A 23,223-nucleotide genomic window follows, 5' to 3' on the forward strand; every position below is an offset into this window, starting at 1 on the left:
CAAGAGGTTCTTTTCTTTAGAAGAAAGAAGTCTTTATGCTTGGTGAATTTCCTACTGTATCGTCTGATCATTTTAAAGTATTTTTGAATAAATAGCAGTGATTCTAACATGAAAGAGAAATGAGATTTAAGAGCCCAATCATTTAGCTGAAAAGAGCTTAGAAATTTTAGTTTACAAAAAGTTGAATTATTAGCGTCAAGGATAGAGGTGTAAAATTTTCCTAGTATTTTAATATTGCAAAAAGCACACGATAAGCGTATTTGGTGATCAAGAATTATGTACTAAGTATCGTCTTGCATGTAAAATGATTAATCAATTTTTTTGTATACAATGTATTTTAAAACACCTGTTCTAAATACCTGTTTTGGTACTTAGTTAACTCCGGATCGGATAACTTTCGAATAAATGTTTTATTCGAAACTTAAAAATAAAAATGATTTTCAAAACCTGTTTCGGACCGAATAATTTATGATAACTTCCGAGTTAAAAAAAAAACAAAAAAAAAAAAACATTCCGGAATGATACATCATTCGGAAATAAAAGTATTCGGAATAAATTTCTTAGAGAATCTTTAAGAGAATTTATCAGATATGACACGAAATGAAACGTAAAGTAAACAAACGATTTTAAAGGAAACGTTAACATATAGGAAAACCTTATATAATTAAGCCAACGATAAAGAATTGGGGTTCCATTAAAAAAACGACAAAATAAAATGCATTGTTTTTATATATAAATGTTGCACAAAATATCTAGTTTCTATAAACCATAACCTTATTTGAGAAACTGTTTAAGACCTAATAAAGAGAGAGATTTACAAAGATGTAAAATGTTAAATTGAAATTAGGAGTTCGTATATTTGCGAACGCCGTTAAAATAATTTGTTTCAGACAAATTATTAATTGATTCTTCCGTTAAATAAATACTTCGTGAAAACCAAAAAGTTACGTTCTAAGAAAATATTATCCAAACACAGAAAAAATCATCAGCCTAGTAAAACATATTTAGATCTTGCTTTCTTTTGAGGAGTTTCAAATGTCGTGACATTTGTATGAGACATAAAAAATCTTTTCTAATGCACTCTTACATATCAATGATAAGAAAGTGCGGTGCTTTTCAAAACCTGATGAAATTCATTCATCTTTAACAGATATTTTTCATTTTATTTATTGCAGATTATGAAAAATCGTTGTTCAAAATGAAGAAACTTGGTACCTATTTTGGATTTGGTCAACGCAAAGTATTCTATTTTAAAGTTTAAAAAAAGCCTAACAAATTGGTAATAAATGTCATTTTCTCAACACCGTCATTTTTTACTTAAAGTAAGATAAAAAAAACTAAAATAAATCGAATGGGACTAAAATAAACACTTAATACAAAACATTGGAATAGAAGTAACCCTTTAATATAAAACTGATAAAATTAACAATAAGGCTCTTAGACAGAAGCCTCTTAAGAGGGGCGGTCCGTCACGGGTGACAGCCGGTGCCTCAACATCTAGAAAAAACAAAAATACAATATTATTTTTAAGCCAAAAAGAAGATACTTTAATTATAAAATAAACACGTTGTATAAAAATGTTTTTTTCGTCTTCGTTGTTATTGTGCTTTGGTATTTGTTCAATATTAGAAATATAAATATTAATTATTCCATGAAATATATTAAATTTATTGCTTACAACTTTTGACGGGTAACACCACCAACTTCAGCCCCGGGTGACACCCAAATTAGCTACGCCACTGCTCTTCGAATCTGAAAGATAATTGAGCTTGATTCTATTTCTTTAACCCAAATTGGAGCAAAATTAAAAAAATCCCATGAGTAATATTATTGGCAATTTAGATTAGCATCCAATTCAATAAATCTCTTTCAATAATAGCTAAAACAGCATCAACATTATTTTTAAAAAGATAATTTCCTCAGTTTGCTCCGGCGCAAAAAAGAAATTTTGCTCCGGGGGTTAAATGTTTCTTTAAGTATGAACCAAGTTTTAAGGATTATGCTGGTAAGAATTGATTTTATGCATCTAGTAGGTGTTACAATGGTTTGGTATTCTTGTTTGCAGATATTTTCATGAACGCATAACGCATTGTAACCCATAATATAATCCGTAATATATTGGCGGCTTGTAGATCACGGTGAATAGGAACATGCTGTAAGACCTTGCAACACATCCCCGGAAATTTTTTTTTTTTGATTATCATTAAAAAACATTTCCTCATTCAAAAAACGTAAACGACAACTTTTTTTAGTGGGGGCTAGGGGAGAAATCACATATTTTAGGGGAGTGCCCAGAAACTTTGTTGTTCAAGATAGGTAACTAAGAGGCATGGGGCATACTCAAATTTCTAGTATGTTGTTGCTAGTATCGAATGAGGATCACTTGCAAAAAATTAGGGTAGTTGAAGCTAAACCAACCCCACCCCGACCCCTAACTGCCCTTTTCCTACAACTACGTCTCTTTTAATCGTAAAAAATTTTTTTTTGTTCTATCATAAACTAAGTTAAAGTTCATGACAGATTTCCAATTTCAACAAAAAGTCTCTTTTCGTTTAAGATTAATGACCATGCAAAGCTTAAAATTACCTCCAATTACCCCCCTGAAATAACTTAAATGTTCTTAACTTTTAAACGAAAAAATTTTTTTTTGATGCAATTTGAAATCTGTCGATGAATTTTGATCTAGCTTAATATAAAACAAGCAAAAATTGAAAAGGGTTTTTAGGAACCATACTCTAGGGGAGGGCTATTAGGGGTCAGTAGGGTTTGCTACAATTATTTATTATAGCAAAAAAAATTTCTGGTCTTTATGGTTAGATTATGATTGATATTTTACATTTAAAAATCATATTAAACGTTTGTTCATAGGAGGTTTAATATTTTAGAAACTACATTCCATCAAATAGAAAACTACTTTAAAAGTGCTTGTAGTTGTAAGCAATAACCATGTTTTTTAGCGCATCTATATAGTTTGGGCTGTGCTCTCCAAATTTTCTCATTCGCCAAAACTGATAGAAATCCTGATGAATGGAATCGAGAGCTTGTTTGGTCCTGTAACCTAAGCCTATAGAATTTAAGAAGTACAAAAGGAATACAAGTTTATTTAACAAATATTCGTCATAATTTATCCAAATTTTACAATTCAACTGCTGAAATAGAGTATTTAATTACTAAGATTCTAAATTATTTTTTATCGAATTTAAAAGTTATTTATTATACCGAAGGCTCCACCTTTCATGTCGATGAATTCGATAATATGTTGCTCAACTATGTGTACCTTCAAACGAATTGTAGCCCTTAGATTTCTATAGCTCGTAGAGAACTCCTCTAAATCTTTGACATATGTGGAGCTTAATGATTTTTCAAAAAAACCATGCACTATTTTTTCAAAATCTCTGAGAACCTTAATGTATTTTGTAGCGGAAACTCTAAGACTGGACTCCTGAAAAAACAGTTCAAAGCTGTCTATGTTTTTAAGCAATTTATTGCAAACGTTGCCTTCCAAACGATGCTGCCCTTGGTAGGACACTCTGCAGATATTTATCTTAGACAGATATTGGTTAACAAACTGTAACCCACACTCCTTGTTCTCAAATAAATTTTTTTCAATCTCTTTTAAAATTTTGTCTACAACACCAAGCAGTATATGTAGACCAGGAATATTTACAAGTTTTAATAACTTTTTGTTTTTCTCGCCGATTAATAAAGGGGGATTAACAACATTTGTGTAATTTTTTTCTTTTTTTAAATTTGCACCATCAGCCATCCAATGGTCGTACAATCTACACAAAGATTCTACAGTATAATGATCAGCTTTTTGAAAGTCAGGAGATGACGTCATGCAATAAGGACAAGGGTGCTTTGATTTTGCAGTTTGTTTTCCAACCATTTGAAGCAAAACCTTTAGATCTTCAGATACTGTGTAATCTAAGGATGAAATGTTCAACTTATCCAAAATTAACCGCAAATTATGGTATTTTTTGTTCAATGAAGACAAAATGGCCAATATAATAGTTTTGTGGAAGCTTGAATCTTTAAAATCTTTGCACGCATATCCTCACACTTGCTCAGTTTTTCTGGAATTTTATTATACTTTAACTCAGGTTTTAGGGTTATTGACAGTGTAACTTTAAGGAATCCCTGCCCTTCATCTACACCTAATTTGATATCAACATCATTTGTTCCTTGACTTCTGTGATGAAGTACCATTTATACAAGCTCTTTAATGTAATTGCAATACACAATAGGAGTATCTTTTTTTACCAACTATACATCCATAAAAGATCAAAATTAATGATACAAATTGCAATCTAGTTATTAAAAAAAATTTTTTTTTGGTAATAGTTTACATACCTCTTCGCTTTCATTTAATTCTAATAGCAATGGGAGTTTATCACAAATGAATAATTTAACAATCATCTAGTTGTTCTCAATCAGTTTAATATTGAAACCGGGCTCCACACTTTTCCTTCCTGCCTCACTTCTCAGAAATTGTGCAACTTAAATCATGTTGGGATTACTTAGAAATCATAATGAAGTTATTACAAAAATTGGCTTCAAATTCATAACAAATTATTTTTAAAAGTATTTCTAAGCTACAAAAACTTACCTGGAATGTAGTTTTAATTGAAGTTTGTTTAATCTATCTAAAGAAAAGAAAGGTTTCTTAACCTCAGTTTTTCCGAAAGAGACAGTGAGTTGCTTCGGAACAAAAGCTTTTAAAGGTGTTCCCTGAGTCATTTATGCTTAAATCTTTGATAGAACTGGACAGAACTTTTCCTTGCGTTGTTGGGGATGTTGATTTTACAATGGCAGTCAAATTCCTTTGTCTTTCTAATTTCGCACAGGGATGAGGAATTCCTTGTCCCACTTGGGCATAGTTATCTTGACAAATTAGTCTTTCTGCAGGTTTATTTGAATCATCTTCAGCGCCTTGATAAACAAGTTTTCCCGACACACATTCAACCATAGGGTCCAATATTTTTTCCATTTTTGATTTGCGCCCATTTTAACAAATGAGACATTTACATTTTCTCTCTGTAATAACTCTGGTATTCAGGTCTAAATTTTATGGCATATGTAAAGCAACTGTAATAACTAAAATAACTTGACTAAATTTTAACGAAAGTAAATTAAATATCAATATAGTTATAAGTACACGGCCGCATGGTGAAGTAAGGATTAGTCCTTGAAAGCTTTATTCTACATTTCGAGCAAAGCATGGTAGGAAGGTCAGGGTTATCCGCTGAATAATCTTTCCAGAATATAGTTTTGAAAAGGTTTGAGAAGTCATTTTTATTTTTATTTTAGATTTAAATAAGTTATTTCATCATTATTTATTGGTCTTAAATCCTTGCCTTTATTGAAGCAGCAAAAGTAAAATTTTTTAACAAAATCACCATGCTCTTTTGTATGTTAAGGCATTTTAAATGAATGCTTCAAATAAAAGCTCTGATATGGATTGATAATATTGGCATGCTATATCGGTCATATCAATCAAATATCAATGTAATGGACATACTTTCAGTTCGTATATCAACTAGTGCCAGGAGTTATTATGCAACTGTTAACAATTAGCAACTGCTAGCTTTTACTAATTGTTAATAATTAAAGGTTGCTTTGCTTTGATTTTATTTCAATAAACATAGTGATGAAAAGTAATGAAAATTACATATCCGTCTGTAAATTTCAATGTTAAATAAACATTTTAAAAAACTTTTAAAAAAAAAGTGATAAATCTATCACAAACATATCTGAAAATCTAAATACAGGGGCATGGGCATGATTTTGTGATGTTTGAAACGATCCCCTGAATCCCCCCTTGGGTATGGTTCCTAAAAACCCTTTTCAATTTTTTGCTTGTTTGATATTAAGCTAGATCAAAATTCATCGACAGATTTCAATTTACATCAAAAAAAATTTTTTCGTTTAAAAGTTAAGAACATTTAAAGTTATTTCAGGGGGTAATTGGGGGTAATTTTAAGCTTTGCATGGTCATTAATCTTAAACGAAAAGAGACTTTTTGTTGAAATTGGAAATCTGTCATGAACTTTAACTTAGTTTATGATAGAACAAAAAAAAATTTTTTACGATTAAAAGAGACGTAGTTGTAGGAAAAGGGCAGTTAGGGGTCGGGGCGGGGTTGGTTTAGCTTCAACTACCCTAATTTTTTGCAAGTGATCCTCATTCGATACTAGCAACAACATACTAGAAATTTGAGTATGCCCCATGCCTCTTAGTTACCTATCTTGAACAACAAAGTTTCTGGGCACTCCCCTAAAATATGTGATTTCTCCCCTAGCCCCCACTAAAAAAAGTTGTCATTTACGTTTTTTGAATGAGGAAATGTTTTTTAATGATAATCAAAAAAAAACTTCTGGTGATGTGTTGCAAGGTCTTAGAGCATGTTCCTATGCACCGTGAGATTAATGTATACAAGTCCTGTTATAAAAAAGAATTTTTTTCCTTCGATGATTTACTAATTAATTTTGTGAACCCTTCGTATTTGCTTTGAATCTTTATCAAATCACCCAAATTTTATATCTTTTGAATCTTAGCCAATTTTATTTATCAACAACATTGTAGAACCTTGTATAATAATGAAATATTGGGCTACAAAGCTGAAACCGAGTAGATTTTATGAAAAATGTAAATTTAAACGAGATAATTGTAACCGTTTAAAGCAAAGGTTTTACACAATTATTCTTAAAGATTAGATGACACTTAATTTCCAATATATTACAATTAATGACACATCTTCAATTTTGGGGAAATGTCCTCGCAGTGACTTCTATTCAAATAATTTGTGGAAAAGGTTTCCAAACCTAACTCTAACCCTGATTCTAACCCTAATCCTAAGTGCAACTACACTGCACGTATGGGTTCGTTTTTTTGAATGAGTTTTGCATATATCCTACCGGTTGCAATTTAAAAGGAAGCAGGCGCGAAGAAGCAATCAAGCAATTGAAAAAACCGTAAAATATATTTACAGAGACAATATAATAGGTCTGCTTGTGGGTTTTCCTAAATATGAAGAATTGGGAAATGTCAGGAGATTCTCTGCTTATCCTGACTTGGCATCTAAAGAATTTCAAAAAGCTCGTATTAAAGGTGTAAAGAACTTTAGAGGTACGCTTAGAAAATGTAATATGACTAATAAAGATCTTCTCAATATGATACTAACAATATTTACAACAATAAAGAGTTTCAAAAGCGTTTTACATAAAGATGTTACTCCCTATTAGAAAAAACAAATTACAAGACGTATCTTTAATCGTCCTTATTACGAGTTAACAGTTAGCACACTGCTATTATTTGCGTTAAGAATTCGTTTTTTAAAGTTTTATGTTAGTAAAAAGTGTTAGAAATCTACAAATCTAAAATTTCTTAAACCATTACACGAACCATCCACGAATACCATTAGACTAGACACAGTGATACAAAAATCAAACTGATCCACAAAAAAAAGGCCGTACGCACACAGCTACAAACTTAGGCTAGACAAGCATAAATAAATTCTATCATCACCATAGATCCGTTGTTTTCTACAAAACAGTTTTTGCAAGCAAAACTTTACACATTTCTTTAACATTAATGCAATATTTTGCAAACACTTTTTAAACACATATTTTAAAGATAAATTTGCGCACAAGGTGTGTACAACTTGTAACTGACAAAATGCACTATTTCGGTCTCAGTGAAGCAAATTCTAAGAAAGCTGCTAGCATACCTTTTATTTTATTTTAATAAGAAACATATAACTCAGTGTTTCCTAAGTTTTTTTGCCCTACCTAAGCATTTCAAAATTTCTTATACCGCTACGTAACATATAGATATAAATATACTCACCGAAGAAGCTTTAAGTCCATTTTGGAATTGTTTGCTTGAAATACATATTTCGAATAGCGAAAATGTTTTAGAGAAAATTTTTAATTGTTAAAAAAAAGAAATTTTTTCATTTGGTAATTAAATATTTTAATCAACGTATTAATGTTTAAAAACAGTTTAAAAAAAAAAAAAAAAAAAAAAGAAGTGAAATGACTTTTAAAGTTTCATTGAGTATCTTCATGATCTTTTACATCTTGATTTTTTTTTAAAACATTTAAGATTACCATACAATTTCAGACATGAATTATTCAAAGGTGGATTTTTGTGATATCAGGGTCAAAGTTTGTTAAAATAATCTAAATTATGGAATTTTTTTGTTTTTCAGCACTTTTTTTTTTTTTTTTTTTTTTAAATTATCTGAGCTGAAACCACGGATTTTTTTCTTATTCGAGAATAAATAAACAGTCGAAATTTTAAGTAAATTTGAGTATGGTTCAATGGACCGGGTGATTTGATTAACTACCCATGAATGTTCTGTTTTGTGTATTAATTCTGTTGATTTAATTGTTAGTTATTCGCTTTCTACTCTTGAAGGTTAAAACAACCATTAAAAAACCGCGACTTAAAGTTTTTAAATAGAGTAAACTTTTCTTTGAGGTTGTAAAATCATAGGAAAAATTTAGAACCTTTCCCTGCGAGTTCTAAATTCCAGTTTAAATATTTTAGTAGCCTTTTTTTTTTTTGGTACATAAAGTATTCCGAGGCATCAACTTTCATACCAGCAAAAACAGTTCATACTTTCTTGAAATGACACTTTAAAATGTGACTTAGTTAAATTTTTAAATTCATTTATCTGTAAACATTTTGATAAATAATAATTCAAAATTTAATTTATTAAAGAAAAATTTGTTTGTAACAAGACATTCTTTGCGAAAAAAAGAAATTAAAAAAAAAATCGAAAAAGGATTTCTTTCTTTTTAAAAGTTTTTATTTTAGAGCAATTTAAGCTTTTTATTTTTGCTGCGTTCTTTTTTAAATTCAGATGCTTGACGGTTGAACTATGTCAATGCACTTTTAAAAATATTTAAAGTTAAAAAAAAAATTTTATATACATTTCTTTCTCTAGGTACATTTTGTATTAATCTGACAAATTTTTACTCAGATAGTTTAAAAAATAATTGTTTTTTATTTGGCAAATGAAAGTTTTCTTTTAATTCGGAAAATACAAATTATGCAATTGTTTACGAATTTTTCCAAACAGAAAATTAAGAATAATTTGTTTAAAAAGGTGGTAAATATTTTAACTAGGGTTTCTAAGGTTTAAGGTGATGCTAACTAGGCTTGTTGCGCTTCCAGTATTTTTTTACATCTTCATGGCCAGATTTAGAGACAACCATTAAACGTTTTTGAGTATTTGCCCACAATAAATGATTGTTTTCTTCAGCAAATTTTCGTAACATCTCAAAGTCACTTTGAGAAAGAAACTGATTGTATAAAACTCCTTGAGAATAACGCAACCTATCTCTCTCCATTTCCCATAACTTTATTTGATCAGTTATTGTTGAAGCTATAACTGGACTGGTAGTAATCATCTGAGAGTGAGCTCGGGTTTTTAAAAAGTCAATTATTTGTTCAGCAGATATACCACATGCTAATGCTTGTTGTACACTTTCACGACTTAGCACAGCTACAGCAAAGCTTGGGAAGCGTGCTTTGATTTCAGTAAATAAACTAAGTAAGGCAATATGAAGAACTGAATCAGTGTATGCATAAACCCTGTAGTTTGTCTCCACAATTAAAAAACCTTGCTGCTGTGAACTAGAGTCATTATTACCAGTAACAGCTGAACCAAGATTAATTGCTAATCTTGTTGGATAAAATCGTTTAGACTTTCTTTTACGTTGGAAAGCTAACCCAATTTCCCTCAATAGCTGCAAGAAAGCAAACTGAGCTTCTGTCAGGTCTTTTACAGGATAATCTTTACCAAGAACAGAAAAACTAGTCTGAAATAAGAAAGATAAGCATTGGACAAGGACTACTGGTTCCATAGAATTTAAATGTTGCACCATAAAATACCACACTTGTGATGAAGTATCCAAAAGTAGAAATTGAAACCCTGATGAAGTTATACAAGTTGCTTGCTCCTGATGGTCAAATACGAGTAACCCTGCATTTATAAGAACACGAGCAACATCTTGACTAACACCAGCATTTCCCATAACTTGTGATCCAGTCATATAATATAAGACACATTCCCATCGTTCTTTTGAATAATTATCAAGAAATGTTACATCACGAGCATGTTTTTCTTCTACTGCTTTTAGAGGTGCTGTTTGAATAGGACCTCCTCCACAAAGTCCAATTCTTAAATTAGACTGAAAAGTTTTATTAACTTCATACTGTACCATTGGCGTACCATCTTCAAGACTAACCCATATATGTAAACCTTTCAGCTTATTTACAGTTTCCAAATGGTCTTTCACACAGTCTTTTTTACACCATGATAAAACATATGCATCAGATAGAGTTTGATTGCAAAATAAAGTCCTCATAATATAATGTTTAGCTAGTTCTGGAAGACCTCTAAAAACAGCCAAACATGTAAAGGGATCATTATATAGACCATTAAGTGAACCTGGAGAGAGTGTCAATAAGTAGCCATATAAATCTTTGCAATCTAATTTTTTCTTTCTATTTATATCAGTCATTGTTATATTGTGCTTCTACAGAGTACAAATCAAAATAAGAAGTTTACATAACATGCAGCACAGCATGTTAACAAAAATAAATTTACAAAGCTTTACTAAACATGACATATAATATACTAGATGTATGCATGTATGCATGTATATGTATGTATGTATGTATGTATGTATGTATGTATGTATGTATGTATGTATGTATGTATGTATGTATGTATGTATGTATGTATGTATGTACGCGCGCACACACACACACGCACACACTCTCACACACACGCACACATGAAACTCTGCATTTGTGTGTGTGTGTATGTGGAAAAGTTAAAAAATGAAAATTTTTGTCTTAATAATCTTTTTCACTACTTTTTCATGATTTATACCGGACGTTTACCAAACCATCAACTTCATAAAGCAAGCTTTTAATCACTTATTCTAAAAAAGATATATCATGCGAATTCCTATTCCCTAATTCAAATGAGATGGTACCTTTTTTACATTACAATCATGTACTCACGAATATCATTTATGTATAAACATTAATACATATATATGCAAACATGGGTACAATTAATACGGACCTGTTGTAACAAGTTTTTTTTTTTTGAGTCATCACAATAGGTACGTGTTTTTAAAGCGCGAGATAGTAAAACAGGCTGGGAGAAGAAATACAGAAAGTATTAAAAGGTTAATACTACCCTATTTCTATTTTCAATTATCTATCCTTTTCATTTTTAATCTTATTAGATATATGAATTTTTAAATACAATTATGTATGAATTAAAAAACTGATTTCCTACCCCAGAAAGTCACTTCAATATAATTACTTGCTTAACTTCTGAAAAATTCATTTGGAATGATATCTTTCTGGATAATTTTAATTCTGAGTCCTTTGGGGTAACAAATTACCAAAATCAGAACAAACTAATCTTTGATTTAAAAAATATTCATGAGTTTATCGTTTTGAACGGCCATTAAGTCCCGTTTAGTTCTGTGTTTCCGTAAGATAAAGAGAAATCGAAATTAACAAAATGAGGTTGTATTACGGACATGTGCTTCCCGGTATATCTACGATGAAAGACGATAAATCTAAAACTTAAAAACTTAATTACATAAGTAATATTTATGAGCTCCTTATAATATGTGGAACGTTTCTTTTTTGTATGAACTAATTAGGTATTTATTATAGTAGTAAGAAATATATTGTAAAAATTAAGTTTTTATTATCTTATCCTTACTGAACTATTTAAAAGACCTAAATAAAAAACCGTGCTTAATGTAAGCCATAAATCAAAAATTTTTTAAACGATTTTTTAAAATTTGTTGTCATACATAAACCTTCTATGTAAATATTTTTTTTATTTTTAGTTTAATAGTAAACAACTGTAAAAATTGATTTTTGTTAGCATAACAGTTTATACTAAAACATTTTTTTATTGGTGCACAAGTAAACTTTTCATCCTTCATGAAATCGTTTTTTTAAATTAGTTTTGTTAAAGAAAAAAAAAAGCTATCTTTTGTTAAATAAGTTACTACATTTAGAGTTTGAAAGTTCTTACATATTTTTAAACTAAATTAATTTATGTAGTTTGATTAAAATATGGTAAGCTTAAAAGTTTTATGAAAGCTTGTGTATATAAAGATGTTAAACAAGTCTATTCTGTTTATCTTCCTAATTAGACTAAGTTAAGTTTCAAAATGGATTTGCCATCAACAAAAGTTCCAGAAGTTAGAGATATCACAAGAATGGAAAGAATTGGTAAACTTTGTTTTCAAAGTTAAGAAATAGATATATGGCTTATAACAAGTAGTTTACTTTCCTTATATATAATCTTTAATTTTGATATGAATATAAAAATTGTAAATTAATAGTTAATGTAATTACACTATTTTGTACTATTTTCAAAAATGCAATAAAAATATTCATTTCAATTACTGGCTACAGCAAATAAAATGTAAATTAAATTAAAGTTTTAACATTTAAATTATTTACTTTTTTTTAGGTGCTCATTCACATATTCGAGGTCTTGGACTAGATGATGCTTTGGAAGCAAGGCAGGTACAATGATTATTTAAGTATCATTACTTAGTAACTTTATTGAAAACAATTTGCTAAATTTGCTATCTTCTCTCAATGTCAACATGTAAAAATAAGGCAGCAAAAATATAATAGTTTACATGAAATTTATTATTATTGTTTAATCTTAATTCTATAAATAGGTTTCTATAAGGATACTAGTTGTGAGTTTTTTTTAATTGTAATACAACCATGTGGACAAAACATATATTTTTAAAAAATTCTAATGTAAACATGCAGAAAAAATAATTGGCACCAATTAAAATGAGTTTTTTGATATTTTTTTTCTCAGTGATTTTGTGTTACAAATCAAAGAAATTCCAACATTAGTTTTAGTTACCTTAAAAACAAGTTAACTTACATTTAAAAAAAAATCATTTAGTATAAAGAATAAAGTCTAACCAGCATGAGCATATATACTAGGTTTCTCAAGGAATGGTGGGACAAAAAAAAGCACGTCGTGCTGCTGGGATTATAACAAGAATGATCAAAGTATTTACTTTTAAATCTTTTTAACAGAGTTTTATTCATTTTAATTACTTTTTTATTCAAACTTTTACAAAGAAATCAGAATAAAAGTTTACTTTGTAAAATATTGTTAAGGATGGAAAGATAGCAGGAAGAGCAGTGTTGTTGGCTGGCCAACCAGGAACTGGAAAAACTGCTATTGCTATGGGTTTGTTTTCTAGTTATTAGGTTTTTTATTTTTTAAATGGCTTTGAGTTCTAAAGTTGATAGAGTAATTGCTTTTAATTCTATTTATTTGTTTAAAAGTTTGTCACTGATTACATTTTTTACAATAATTTTTTTAATTTATAGGGATAGCACAATCTCTTGGTCCTGACACACCATTTACAGCAATGTCCGGTAGTGAAATATTTTCTCTTGAGATGGGAAAAACAGAAGCTCTTACACAAGCATTTAGAAAATCTATTGGAGTAAGAATTAAGTAAGTGATTAGGTTGTTGTTTTATTGATTTTAATTTTAACATGCAAATATCTTTATACGTATGAATGCTTTGCTGTAATGAAAATATTGATAATTTCATTTTAACTAAAATATAAATTTGTTTTGATATTGTATTAGTCAAGATTAAGAGCATAATACTTAATTAAATAAGTTTGTTATTATTGTAACTTCATATCTAGGGAAGAGTCAGAGATTATTGAAGGTGAAGTAGTGGAGGTGCAAGTAGATAGACCTGCTACAGGGACAGTATGAGTTCATTAAAATTTTCAGAGAAAATTTTTTTAATTTTTTATTTAATTTATTTACCTTTAAGATAAACTATTTGTTCCTAAGTCAGTTTTATTGTGATATAGCAACATTTTTTTTTTAATAAAAGAATAATAAAGAAATTTAAAATGTTGTTAAGAAACACTGTTGAATGTAATGTTGTTCTTATATATATTAAATAAAAGAGAGAAATGTTATTGTTTTTAAACTGTCAGGGAGCCAAGGTTGGAAAACTAACACTTAAGACCACAGAAATGGAAACTATATATGATCTTGGGACAAAAATGATTGAGTCTGTTACAAAAGAAAAAGTTCAAGCAGGGTATGTTGTTACCTTAAAATATTATTATATTATCTAAATTTAAAGGAAAACAATAGTTCTTTAAATATTTGTACTTAGACCACAGAACCCTATAAAAATTTACCATGAAGCAAGTTTATTTTTTCTTATTTTAACATTATTTTATACATTCTAGAAAAATTATCTAGGATATTTAATTAGAATTTTAGAAATTTTTTTCAGAGATGTGATAACTATAGATAAAGCAACAGGAAAAATATCAAAGTTGGGAAGATCCTTTACTCGTGCACGAGATTACGATGCCATGGGACCTCAGGTTTATTACCTTTTTTTTTTCATGCTGTTTCTCAGCAATTGATATTTCGGACATGAGAAAAAATAGTATATCTGTTTATCTTTTAGACCAAATTTGTGCAATGCCCAGAGGGGGAGCTTCAGAAACGTAAAGAAGTTGTTCATACTGTTAGCCTTCATGAGGTTGATGTTATCAATAGTCGAACGCAAGGATTTCTTGCACTTTTTTCTGGTAAATAATTTTATTGAATCTTTTGAAATATTTGGGTTAAAGAAGTTAAGTATTCTAAAACTTAATATTTGCTCTATTTACTTATGCAAATTTCTTTAATATAAAACTTGTATCTATGAGTGTGAATATAGAGATTCTTAACAAAGGTTTAATTGAGATATAAAATGAATTAACTGAAATTTTTGATATCATTGTAAAATATTAAATTTTTGAGTGGGTTGCAAATTTTAGAAGATTTTAAACTTTGGTTTCTGGATTCACAGGTGACACTGGAGAAATCAAAACTGAAGTTCGAGAACAAATTAATACAAAAGTAGCAGAGTGGAGAGAGGAAGGGAAGGCAGATATTGTTCCTGGGGTAAAATTTATATTTATTCTTTTTTTCCTTTTTATAGATAGATATAAAACTTGAGTTTTTGAAATTTGGTTAGTATTTTTATTTTTTTATAGGTATTATTTGTAGATGAGGTGCACATGCTAGATATAGAATGTTTTTCTTTTCTTAATCGAGCATTAGAAAGTGATATGGCTCCTTTATTAATAATGGCTACAAACAGAGGAATAACAAAGTAATTTTTTCTACTTAACTTCCAAAACCTGATTGATCAGAACTAAAACCTGACAGATCAGTTTACATTTACTTGTTGTTTTTTTTTAATAAAGTGAAAAATGTGGTCTTTTTCTTTAGAATTCGTGGTACCAATTACAAAAGTCCTCATGGTTTGCCTATCGACCTTCTTGACAGACTTTTGATAATTTCTACATCACCTTATGAGGAGAAAGATCTCGAACAAATTCTAAAAATAAGGTCAAAAAATAAAAGAATAATCTAACCCTTTGCGTGCGTAACTAGAACTTCGAATTTTTTTTCTGGTCGTGTATTATAATTTTACAGCCTTTGATAACTGTTTTTTTTTTTTTTTTTTAATGCAATAATAACAGGTGCGAGGAAGAGGACGTTGAAATGAGTGAAGATGCACTAATGGTCCTCACAAAAATTGCACAGGAAACTAGCTTGCGATACGCAATTCATCTGATTACGTCTGCCCATCTGTGTTGCAGAAAGAGAAAGGTAATTTCCCCATCACCATCTTTCCTTTTTTTTTTTTTTTTTTTTTTTTTTTCACTTTTTATGTTTTGCAAAATTTTTGTACAGTTATAAAGGAAGTTAAAAAATTTAAGTTTAAGAATGTCTCAATATCTTGCAGGGCACTGAAGTTGACGTTGAAGATATTAAAAAAGTCTACTCACTTTTCTTCGACCAAGGTCGCTCTACACAATTTTTAAAAGAATATCAGCAGGAGTTCATGTTTAATGAAGAAGACGCTGTGCAATCGATGGATGTAGCGTAATTCATTATAAAAAAGCTCTTTTTGCTTTTAATGCTTTGGCCTCATTTTCCCTGACGAGTAAAGACCTGAGTTTTGTAAAGTTGATGTAAATTTGTTTTAAGGAAACGTTTTAAATATTGTTTAATTATTAAACAAAAGACCTATTCTCAATAAAAGTCTAATGGATTCAGAAAGCAACAGATTTTAATCATGCGTGATTTTTATTGATCATAAAAACTACATTTGTGAAACTAAATGATCTTTTCTATGAGATCCTAATGCGTAGTAACTGCGGTGTTAAGTGTATCACTTCATCATCGGGTAACTCAGCAGTGTGTCTTAAAACATATTGAAGGACTCAGAAGTATGTTGGTCTATGCTAAAGTGCACCTTTGATCGACGGAGTTTGTCAATTTACTATGTTTCGTAGTATAACGTCACTCGTCACAATACCCGTCTTCCAAGCACCAATGCCTGTGCTCCCCAAATACGAGAGTTTTAACTCTAAACTCTTGGCAAGAAAACGTTGCTTTCGGCAGATATTAAAACAAAGTGTTGTACATGCATTCTCTTGAGCTTCGATCTCCTTACTTTCCAAGTACGAATCAATACTTTCTTCTTTTGAACTGTTATTTTTCGTAGTGAAGTAATGTTCGTTTATTGGTGCAATTTGATGAATATTTGGTTCTTCTCTTTTAGTTAACTCTACAACTTGTGTATCTACAACAATTTTATCTAACATCTCTGAAAGAAGTAATTCCACTTCTTTTTCGACTACTTTTCCCGTTTCTTTGCTTTCTTCGGCCATAATTTCTTCAAACTTTGGGAAGACGAAATTTTCTTCAAATCTTTCTATCGGCGTTTATATTATCGTTTTTACAACAAGCGTGCAGCTAAAGCTCTATTATCTTTTAACTTGAAAACCGATATCTATCCATGAAAACCATATTTCATCTGTCTCCACGTGATGTGCAGTCAATTATTTAATGTTTCTAAATATACATGAATTTAATTCAATGCAAGACATATACGTTGTCTTTTATCAATAAATTATTTAAATACCTTCAACTGTTATTGCTGAAAATTTTAAAAATATTTAAATATTTATGAATGCTTTTTCTCAACAGTTATTTGTTTTTTGTTTTTTTTGTTTCAAGAGTACTTTTTAACTTTTTTCTTTTTAAAATTTTGTTTATCAATATACTCCGTCATTTTTTTAAATTATATTTATTAATATACTCCGTCACTTGATTTCAGTCAAATATCGATCCGAATTAGATATAGCTAGCAATTTATTTCTAACAACATTTAAAGGAGAATTTAAATCACCTTTGCGTTCTAAAGAAGAGTTAAGTCCACTTTGCGCTCACAGTATTTGTCTTAATGAAGAGAAAAGATATTAATAAACTTTCTAGGTCAGGTAGATCACGATCGTGGTGTTAAACATCACAAATGTAAACCAATCAGGATTCTTAGATTAAAACATAAAATTCATGTATCTTAGAATTAAAACTTCTTACTACCATTTTTTTCGAATTTTCATGACGTTTTTCTCTTTTTAAAGAGATTAAATATGCATTTGCAGGAAAAAATTTAATGAGCAGAAAAAAATGCGAAAATAAAATTAAAACTGTTTCACATTAATTATCCTTTAATTACTTTTCTATAGCAACAAGTTTCATATTGTAGTTGTAATACAACACAATTTTGAATGGAGTTCTAAAAGCTTTACATATCTATTGAAATTTTAGTAAAACAGTAAAAAAAAGAAGTCATTAAAACAAACTGCATGATATATTTATTGGCTTTTAAATGAAACTTTCGAGCAAACTTATTTAAGAAATTGCAATTGTGGTAAAACTTAAACAAATGAGTAGCTAGGTAATACAAACTATAACACCATGACAACGCATAGCTTAAAGTTAAGGCAGAGAAATACATATAAAACATACGAATAAATTAAAACTAAATTGAAAGCTATAAAAGAATACTAAACAAGTTTTGCTTCATCTAGGCACAAATTTGTACATTTTTCTAATTTCATATTCAGAGAAAATTCAAAGGCAAGGGAATCTGGAAAATTAGTTCGTTGATAGGATCTTAGCTTTTGCCTGAGAAAGTATCAATAGAAACCTTTCTGTAAAAAGGTTTTAAAGATCATTGAGTGAGCAAAGTGGCCGCAATCAGCTTTAAACAATGGCTTTTTTTCCTCAAAATTTCAGCTTTAAACAATGGCTTTTTTCCTCAAAATTTAGACAAAGGTGTGAAACAATCGCACGTATCGAGAATTTTTCTTATAAACCGCGTTTTCGTGGAAAATACATTTCTACAACGAAAAAAGTTTTGTTTCTAAATATGTAATCCGCATATTTATAACTCATATAAGATATGCATGTATATATACATCTACCTTTAAAAGTTAAAGAAGAAAGAAATAAATCGTAACGAACTTGAATGGCTGTATCCCATATGCGGCAACAATTAAATCAACATTAATAAAAATTTAGCGTTCAACTTCATAAGTAAAAGCTGAATAAACTTTTAAAAGTGCGCACCATTAATTTCATTGACAACGTTACACGAGTTTAATAAATATTAACATTATATAAGACCTCAGCGAATAAAGATAAAATTTTTATGATAAAATATATTTCAGAAACTTTTAAAAGGCCAGTTTCATATTTTATTTTATTTTCATATTTTAACTAAAAGTAAACTAAATTCTATTTCTTAAAAGAGATTGTTTGGTTAAATTTAACAAAATAAACAATGTTTGTCCGGGGAAAAGCAAGATATAAACTTTGAAGCGGCCAAAATTATTACCATAAAAATGCTATAAAAAAACAAAAACAAAAAAAAAAACAGATTTTTACAAGAAAATCTAAGAAAATGTTTATGAAAATCTAAGAAAATGTTTAAGAAATGTTAATTAAAAACATCTCTAAATCATTTTTCCCGCTTTTTTCATTTTTATGTTATATTTTTGACAAAGTGTAAAACCTCCAAATTAATTCATATACGAGGATTTTTTAGAAAGCTCTTGCAGTTTTGCCAAGTTATTTTTAAATTATAAGTTTAAATATACAAGCTTAATTTACTTTTTATTGACTATTATATTAAAATCCTAACAACAATTTTTCTTTTCTCACTCTTAAAAATTGAGTTCAAATTATTAACACATTAAAAACTTCCGCTTTTTAAAATAGTTTTAAAAAAGGAAAGACTATATCTAGTAATGAAGAACTCGTTACTTCAAATACCTTGAAATAACTTTTAATTCTCTAGAACATATCCGGCATCTTAAGGTGCTATCCATACAGGTTTGCATGACATGTTCAGATGTTAAAATAACGAATATTTTAACTTAATGTAAAATGACAGATATTAAAAGAACATGTAAACGCTCATAAACAATATACATAATATTTCTCTGGTTAGTGGCACCCATTTCAATGATTGGAACAACTATTTTCTAAAGAAATAATATGGTTAATAAATCCACTTGCCCAACCCACATCCATCTTATAGTCTTCTTGAAGATCTATCATTTCATTTGAAAATATGAGATTGTTTTTGCGGTAGAATAAAAAAATGTTACAACTTAATGTTACATCTTAGTTTGTATATGTAACAAATATAAGAATATTTAAAAACTTAAAAAATGTTTTTTTTAATGATATTGTATTGTTCATTACATGAGAACTAAAAATGAGAACTAAAAATGAGAACTAAAAATGAGAACTAAAAATGAGAACTAAAAATGAGAACTAAAAATGAGAACTAAAAATGAGAACTAAAAATGAGAACTAAAAATGAGAACTAAAAATGAGAACTAAAAATGAGAACTAAAAATGAGAACTAAAAATGAGAACTAAAAATGAGAACTAAAAATGAGAACTAAAAATGAGAACTAAAAATGAGAACTAAAAATGAGAACTAAAAATGGGAACTAAAAATGGGAACTAAAAATGTTCCCTGTGCTCTAAAAAATACGCATCAAAAATAAAAAAACCGATCCATAAAAGTCGTAGCTCAAATGACTTAAAATCAACCTGTGTGTTAACTCTAGAAATGGCAGTAGTATTTCTAAAATTTTAACAGCACTTGATTAAAACAAAAATTAAATATATGGTATCTCTATCTATCCCTAGGGTAAAGGTGTTTGAACCATGTTTCCTCAGTGTTTTTAAGTTTTAATGGAAAAAGGTTCGTTAGAACAGCCAGTTAAAATAACGGCAAACACACAAAAAAAAGAGTAATATAATAAGTCATGTGACAGTTCACCAGTTTTATTTGGTACAAAAATAGTAAAATCTTCCCAAGTATAGACAGGAAACTAAATTTAAAAAACGCAGAAAAAAAAAATCTTAAAACAGTAAAAAGTTAATAATAAATCTTCGTTTCCGGGTTGAAAATAGGAGCTGCGAATTAAAACAAAGAAACAATTATTTTGATGGTGTCGTTTTTAGTCTTGGGTGATGCCTCGAACGTTGTTCCGTTTGATAAAGTAAACACATTAAAGATTTGAACAAAAGATTTTACGACTCTGCTTGGAGTTTAAAAAGAGGGGTTTGTATCAGTTTTACATTTTAAACTTGATTGGGTGGAAGAATAACTTTAAACAATAATAATGAGTTTTTTTGCATCTGATTTTGAGTTTTACAAATTAAGCGATGCAAAAAAGTATGAACTTCTAAATGAAAATCTCTACGACGGGTTTATTAATTCAAACTTTAATCACACACACTCCTCAAACATAATGCCGTATCATAGAACAGAAATTAAAATGGGTATGTTGACTCTTCAGAACTTGAAAAATTTTTTTCATTATTACGGTTATTTATGTTAACTGATTATTTTAATTATTCTTTTAGAACCTTGTTCTGATGTTGGATATAGCTGCATATCAAATGAGGATTTGAATGTCAGTCAGAAAATATGTCCCTTCAAAATTAAAGCGGTGTTAGAAAACCGACGAATCTTTGAGCAGTTTAATAGAAACACAACAGAGATGGTGGTGACGAAACAAGGAAGGTGAGTGGATTTTAAAGACAGTTGGTTCTAATCTTATTATTTTTGTTTTTTTTCGGGCCGTTTGAATATGCAGTTTGTAAATGAGGATAAAATATCTTTTTAATTTTTCATATTTTTTTAGACGCATGTTTCCAGCGCCCGAGGTGACACTAACAGGAATGAATCCAAATTCTTCTTATTTTTTACTTATGGATGTTGTTCCAGCTGACAATGTTAAGTACAAATGGACGAAAACAAATTGGATAGTGCAAGGCAAATGTGAGAGTTATCGCTCATCTGAAATATTCGTTCATCCAGACAGTCCTCTTCTTGGTGCACAATGGATGAAGAAAGCAATAAACTTTAAGACGATGAAGCTCACTAATAATACTTCAAATCCAGCAGGAAATGTAATATTTTATCTCTATTTTTTTTATTTTAATGTTAAATCAAATATCATACAGAGCTTTTCATGGGAAACATGTTTTTGTGTCTAATTTTATGAGACTTCTTTTTCAAACCAAATACTTTTTGTTTGTATCAGATACTTTTGAGTTCCATGCACAAATATCAGCCTCGCATTCATGTTGTTCAAGCCTGTGATATGCAATCGATCAACTTTCAGCCATTTAGCACTTTTGTTTTCGAAGAATGTCAATTTATTGCTGTAACAGCGTACCAAAATCCTAAGGTAGAAAACACTTTTGCTAAATATGATTTTTCGGTACTTTAACAATAGCCCGAGTTTTTCATTACACAAGAAAATTGGTAGAAAATATAATGCCATAATTTTTATGTGATTGTTAAAATCTGACGAATTAGTGATGTATAATTAGTATAATTAGTGATGTATAGTTAGTATAATTAGTGATGTATAATTAGTGATTATTTAAAAAAATGATCAAAAAGTTTATCTACCTGATTTGAAATGAAAATGTTTGGTTTTTAAAAAAGTAATATCTAATTTTTAAAATTTTTTTTGGAAGATCACAGAATTGAAAATCGAAAACAATCCGTTTGCTAAAGGATTTAGAGATGAAGTAAGAAGAAAGAGCTGTTCGAAGAGAAAATCTTCTGCTAGAATGGAATCCATTACAAAAAAAAGCAAAATCTCAAGTAAGAAATTATTTCTAATTACATTGGATTATGAGAAGATTAAGAAATTCTATAAAATATTTAAGTGAAGTTTGAAATAAATGAATCCTTTGTATAATTGTTAAACAACGAACTATTTTTTTTTTAATTTTTTTTTTTATTCAACATAGATGTTGAAGTAAATACAATACAGGCTCTGGTGAATGAAGGGATGGAACCACTTTTTGAACAGTTAATTCAGCAAAGCACAAACCCATTGTCAGGTGAAGGTTTCGAGTTGTCGGCTGAAAGTTTAATCAACGAACTAACGCTACCAGGAACAATTTCGAGGCAAAATCTTGAATTGCTTTGCCAACCCCATTCTCAAAGCTTCCACTTCACGCATAATGAAACTAATGTGAAAACAGGTTTTCCCCTCGAAGAATTTTATAATTATTCTGTGTAAATAATTATTGTTTGGTTACATACTGTTTGGATTTAATTGATGTAAAAGTATTTTAACCTGTAGATAATCTGTATATAAGAATATATTTATAAAGTGATAAACTATTATTTTTTAACAATTTTTTTTTCTAATATAGTCAGAAAATCAAAAAAAGTTCAAAAATGACGCATCTTTACCAATAATTAGTTGAACTTTTCAATAATAGTATAATAATAGTATAATAATAATAATAATAATAATAATAATAATAATAATAATAATAATAATAATAATAATAATAATAATAATAATAATAATAATAATAATAATAATAATAATAATAATAATAATAATAATAATAATAATAATAATAATAATAGTAATAATAATAATAATAATAATAATAATAATAATAATAGTAATAATAATAATAATAATAATAGTAATAATAATAATAGTAATAATAATAATAATAATAATAATAATAATAATAATAATAGTAATAATAATAATAATAATAATAATAATAATAATAATAATAATAATAATAATAATAATAGTAATAATAATAATAATAATAATAATAATAATAATAATAATAATAATAATAATAATAATAATAATAATAATAATAATAATAATAATAGTAATAATAATAATAATAATAATAATAATAATAATAATAATAATAAT

The 23,223-nt window shown here is 28.6% G+C and overlaps 3 protein-coding genes, 1 long non-coding RNA gene and 1 pseudogene across 4 annotated transcripts; 2 read left to right on the top strand and 3 right to left on the bottom strand.

The window, feature by feature from the left end:
- Positions 1 to 1,357: 1,357 nt before the first annotated feature.
- LOC149883180 (uncharacterized) lies at positions 1,358 to 7,890 on the bottom strand. Its single transcript, XR_016456219.1, has 3 exons — positions 7,849 to 7,890; positions 1,679 to 1,752; positions 1,358 to 1,497 (listed from the first exon to the last, which is right to left on the bottom strand). It is a non-coding gene; the product is annotated as an uncharacterized LOC149883180 (long non-coding RNA).
- Positions 2,916 to 5,424, bottom strand: LOC145184545 (uncharacterized; annotated as a pseudogene).
- A 1,103-nt stretch (positions 7,891 to 8,993) lies between the features above and the next one.
- LOC145181917 (general transcription factor IIH subunit 4-like) lies at positions 8,994 to 11,112 on the bottom strand. The gene has a single exon (XM_090099851.1). It carries the CDS (start codon positions 10,533 to 10,535, stop codon positions 9,159 to 9,161), a length of 1,377 nt encoding a protein of 458 aa, XP_089955977.1. The 5' UTR covers positions 10,536 to 11,112; the 3' UTR covers positions 8,994 to 9,158.
- Positions 11,113 to 11,146: 34 nt separating this feature from the next.
- Positions 11,147 to 16,133, top strand: LOC145181020 (ruvB-like 2). Its single transcript, XM_090099850.1, has 15 exons — positions 11,147 to 11,213; positions 12,207 to 12,285; positions 12,530 to 12,585; positions 13,027 to 13,095; positions 13,207 to 13,279; positions 13,423 to 13,552; positions 13,753 to 13,819; positions 14,056 to 14,162; positions 14,364 to 14,457; positions 14,544 to 14,667; positions 14,931 to 15,025; positions 15,118 to 15,236; positions 15,356 to 15,475; positions 15,610 to 15,739; positions 15,876 to 16,133. Exons 2-15 carry the CDS (start codon positions 12,225 to 12,227, stop codon positions 16,017 to 16,019), a joined length of 1,389 nt encoding a protein of 462 aa, XP_089955976.1. The 5' UTR covers positions 11,147 to 11,213; positions 12,207 to 12,224; the 3' UTR covers positions 16,020 to 16,133.
- Positions 16,134 to 20,628: 4,495 nt separating this feature from the next.
- Positions 20,629 to 22,551, top strand: LOC145181395 (T-box transcription factor TBX5-A-like). Its single transcript, XM_080056487.2, has 6 exons — positions 20,629 to 20,788; positions 20,873 to 21,032; positions 21,154 to 21,421; positions 21,556 to 21,702; positions 21,998 to 22,127; positions 22,277 to 22,551. The coding sequence occupies exons 1-6, from the start codon at positions 20,629 to 20,631 to the stop codon at positions 22,549 to 22,551; spliced, it is 1,140 nt and encodes a 379-aa protein (XP_079912613.2).
- The last annotated feature ends 672 nt before the right edge of the window (positions 22,552 to 23,223 follow it).

The sequence above is a fragment of the Hydra viridissima genome, unplaced genomic scaffold, assembly GCF_058129835.1.
Source record: "Hydra viridissima isolate aposymbiotic clone 2 unplaced genomic scaffold, HvirCarnegie_v1 scaffold_10, whole genome shotgun sequence".
Taxonomy (NCBI): Eukaryota; Metazoa; Cnidaria; class Hydrozoa; order Anthoathecata; family Hydridae; genus Hydra; species Hydra viridissima.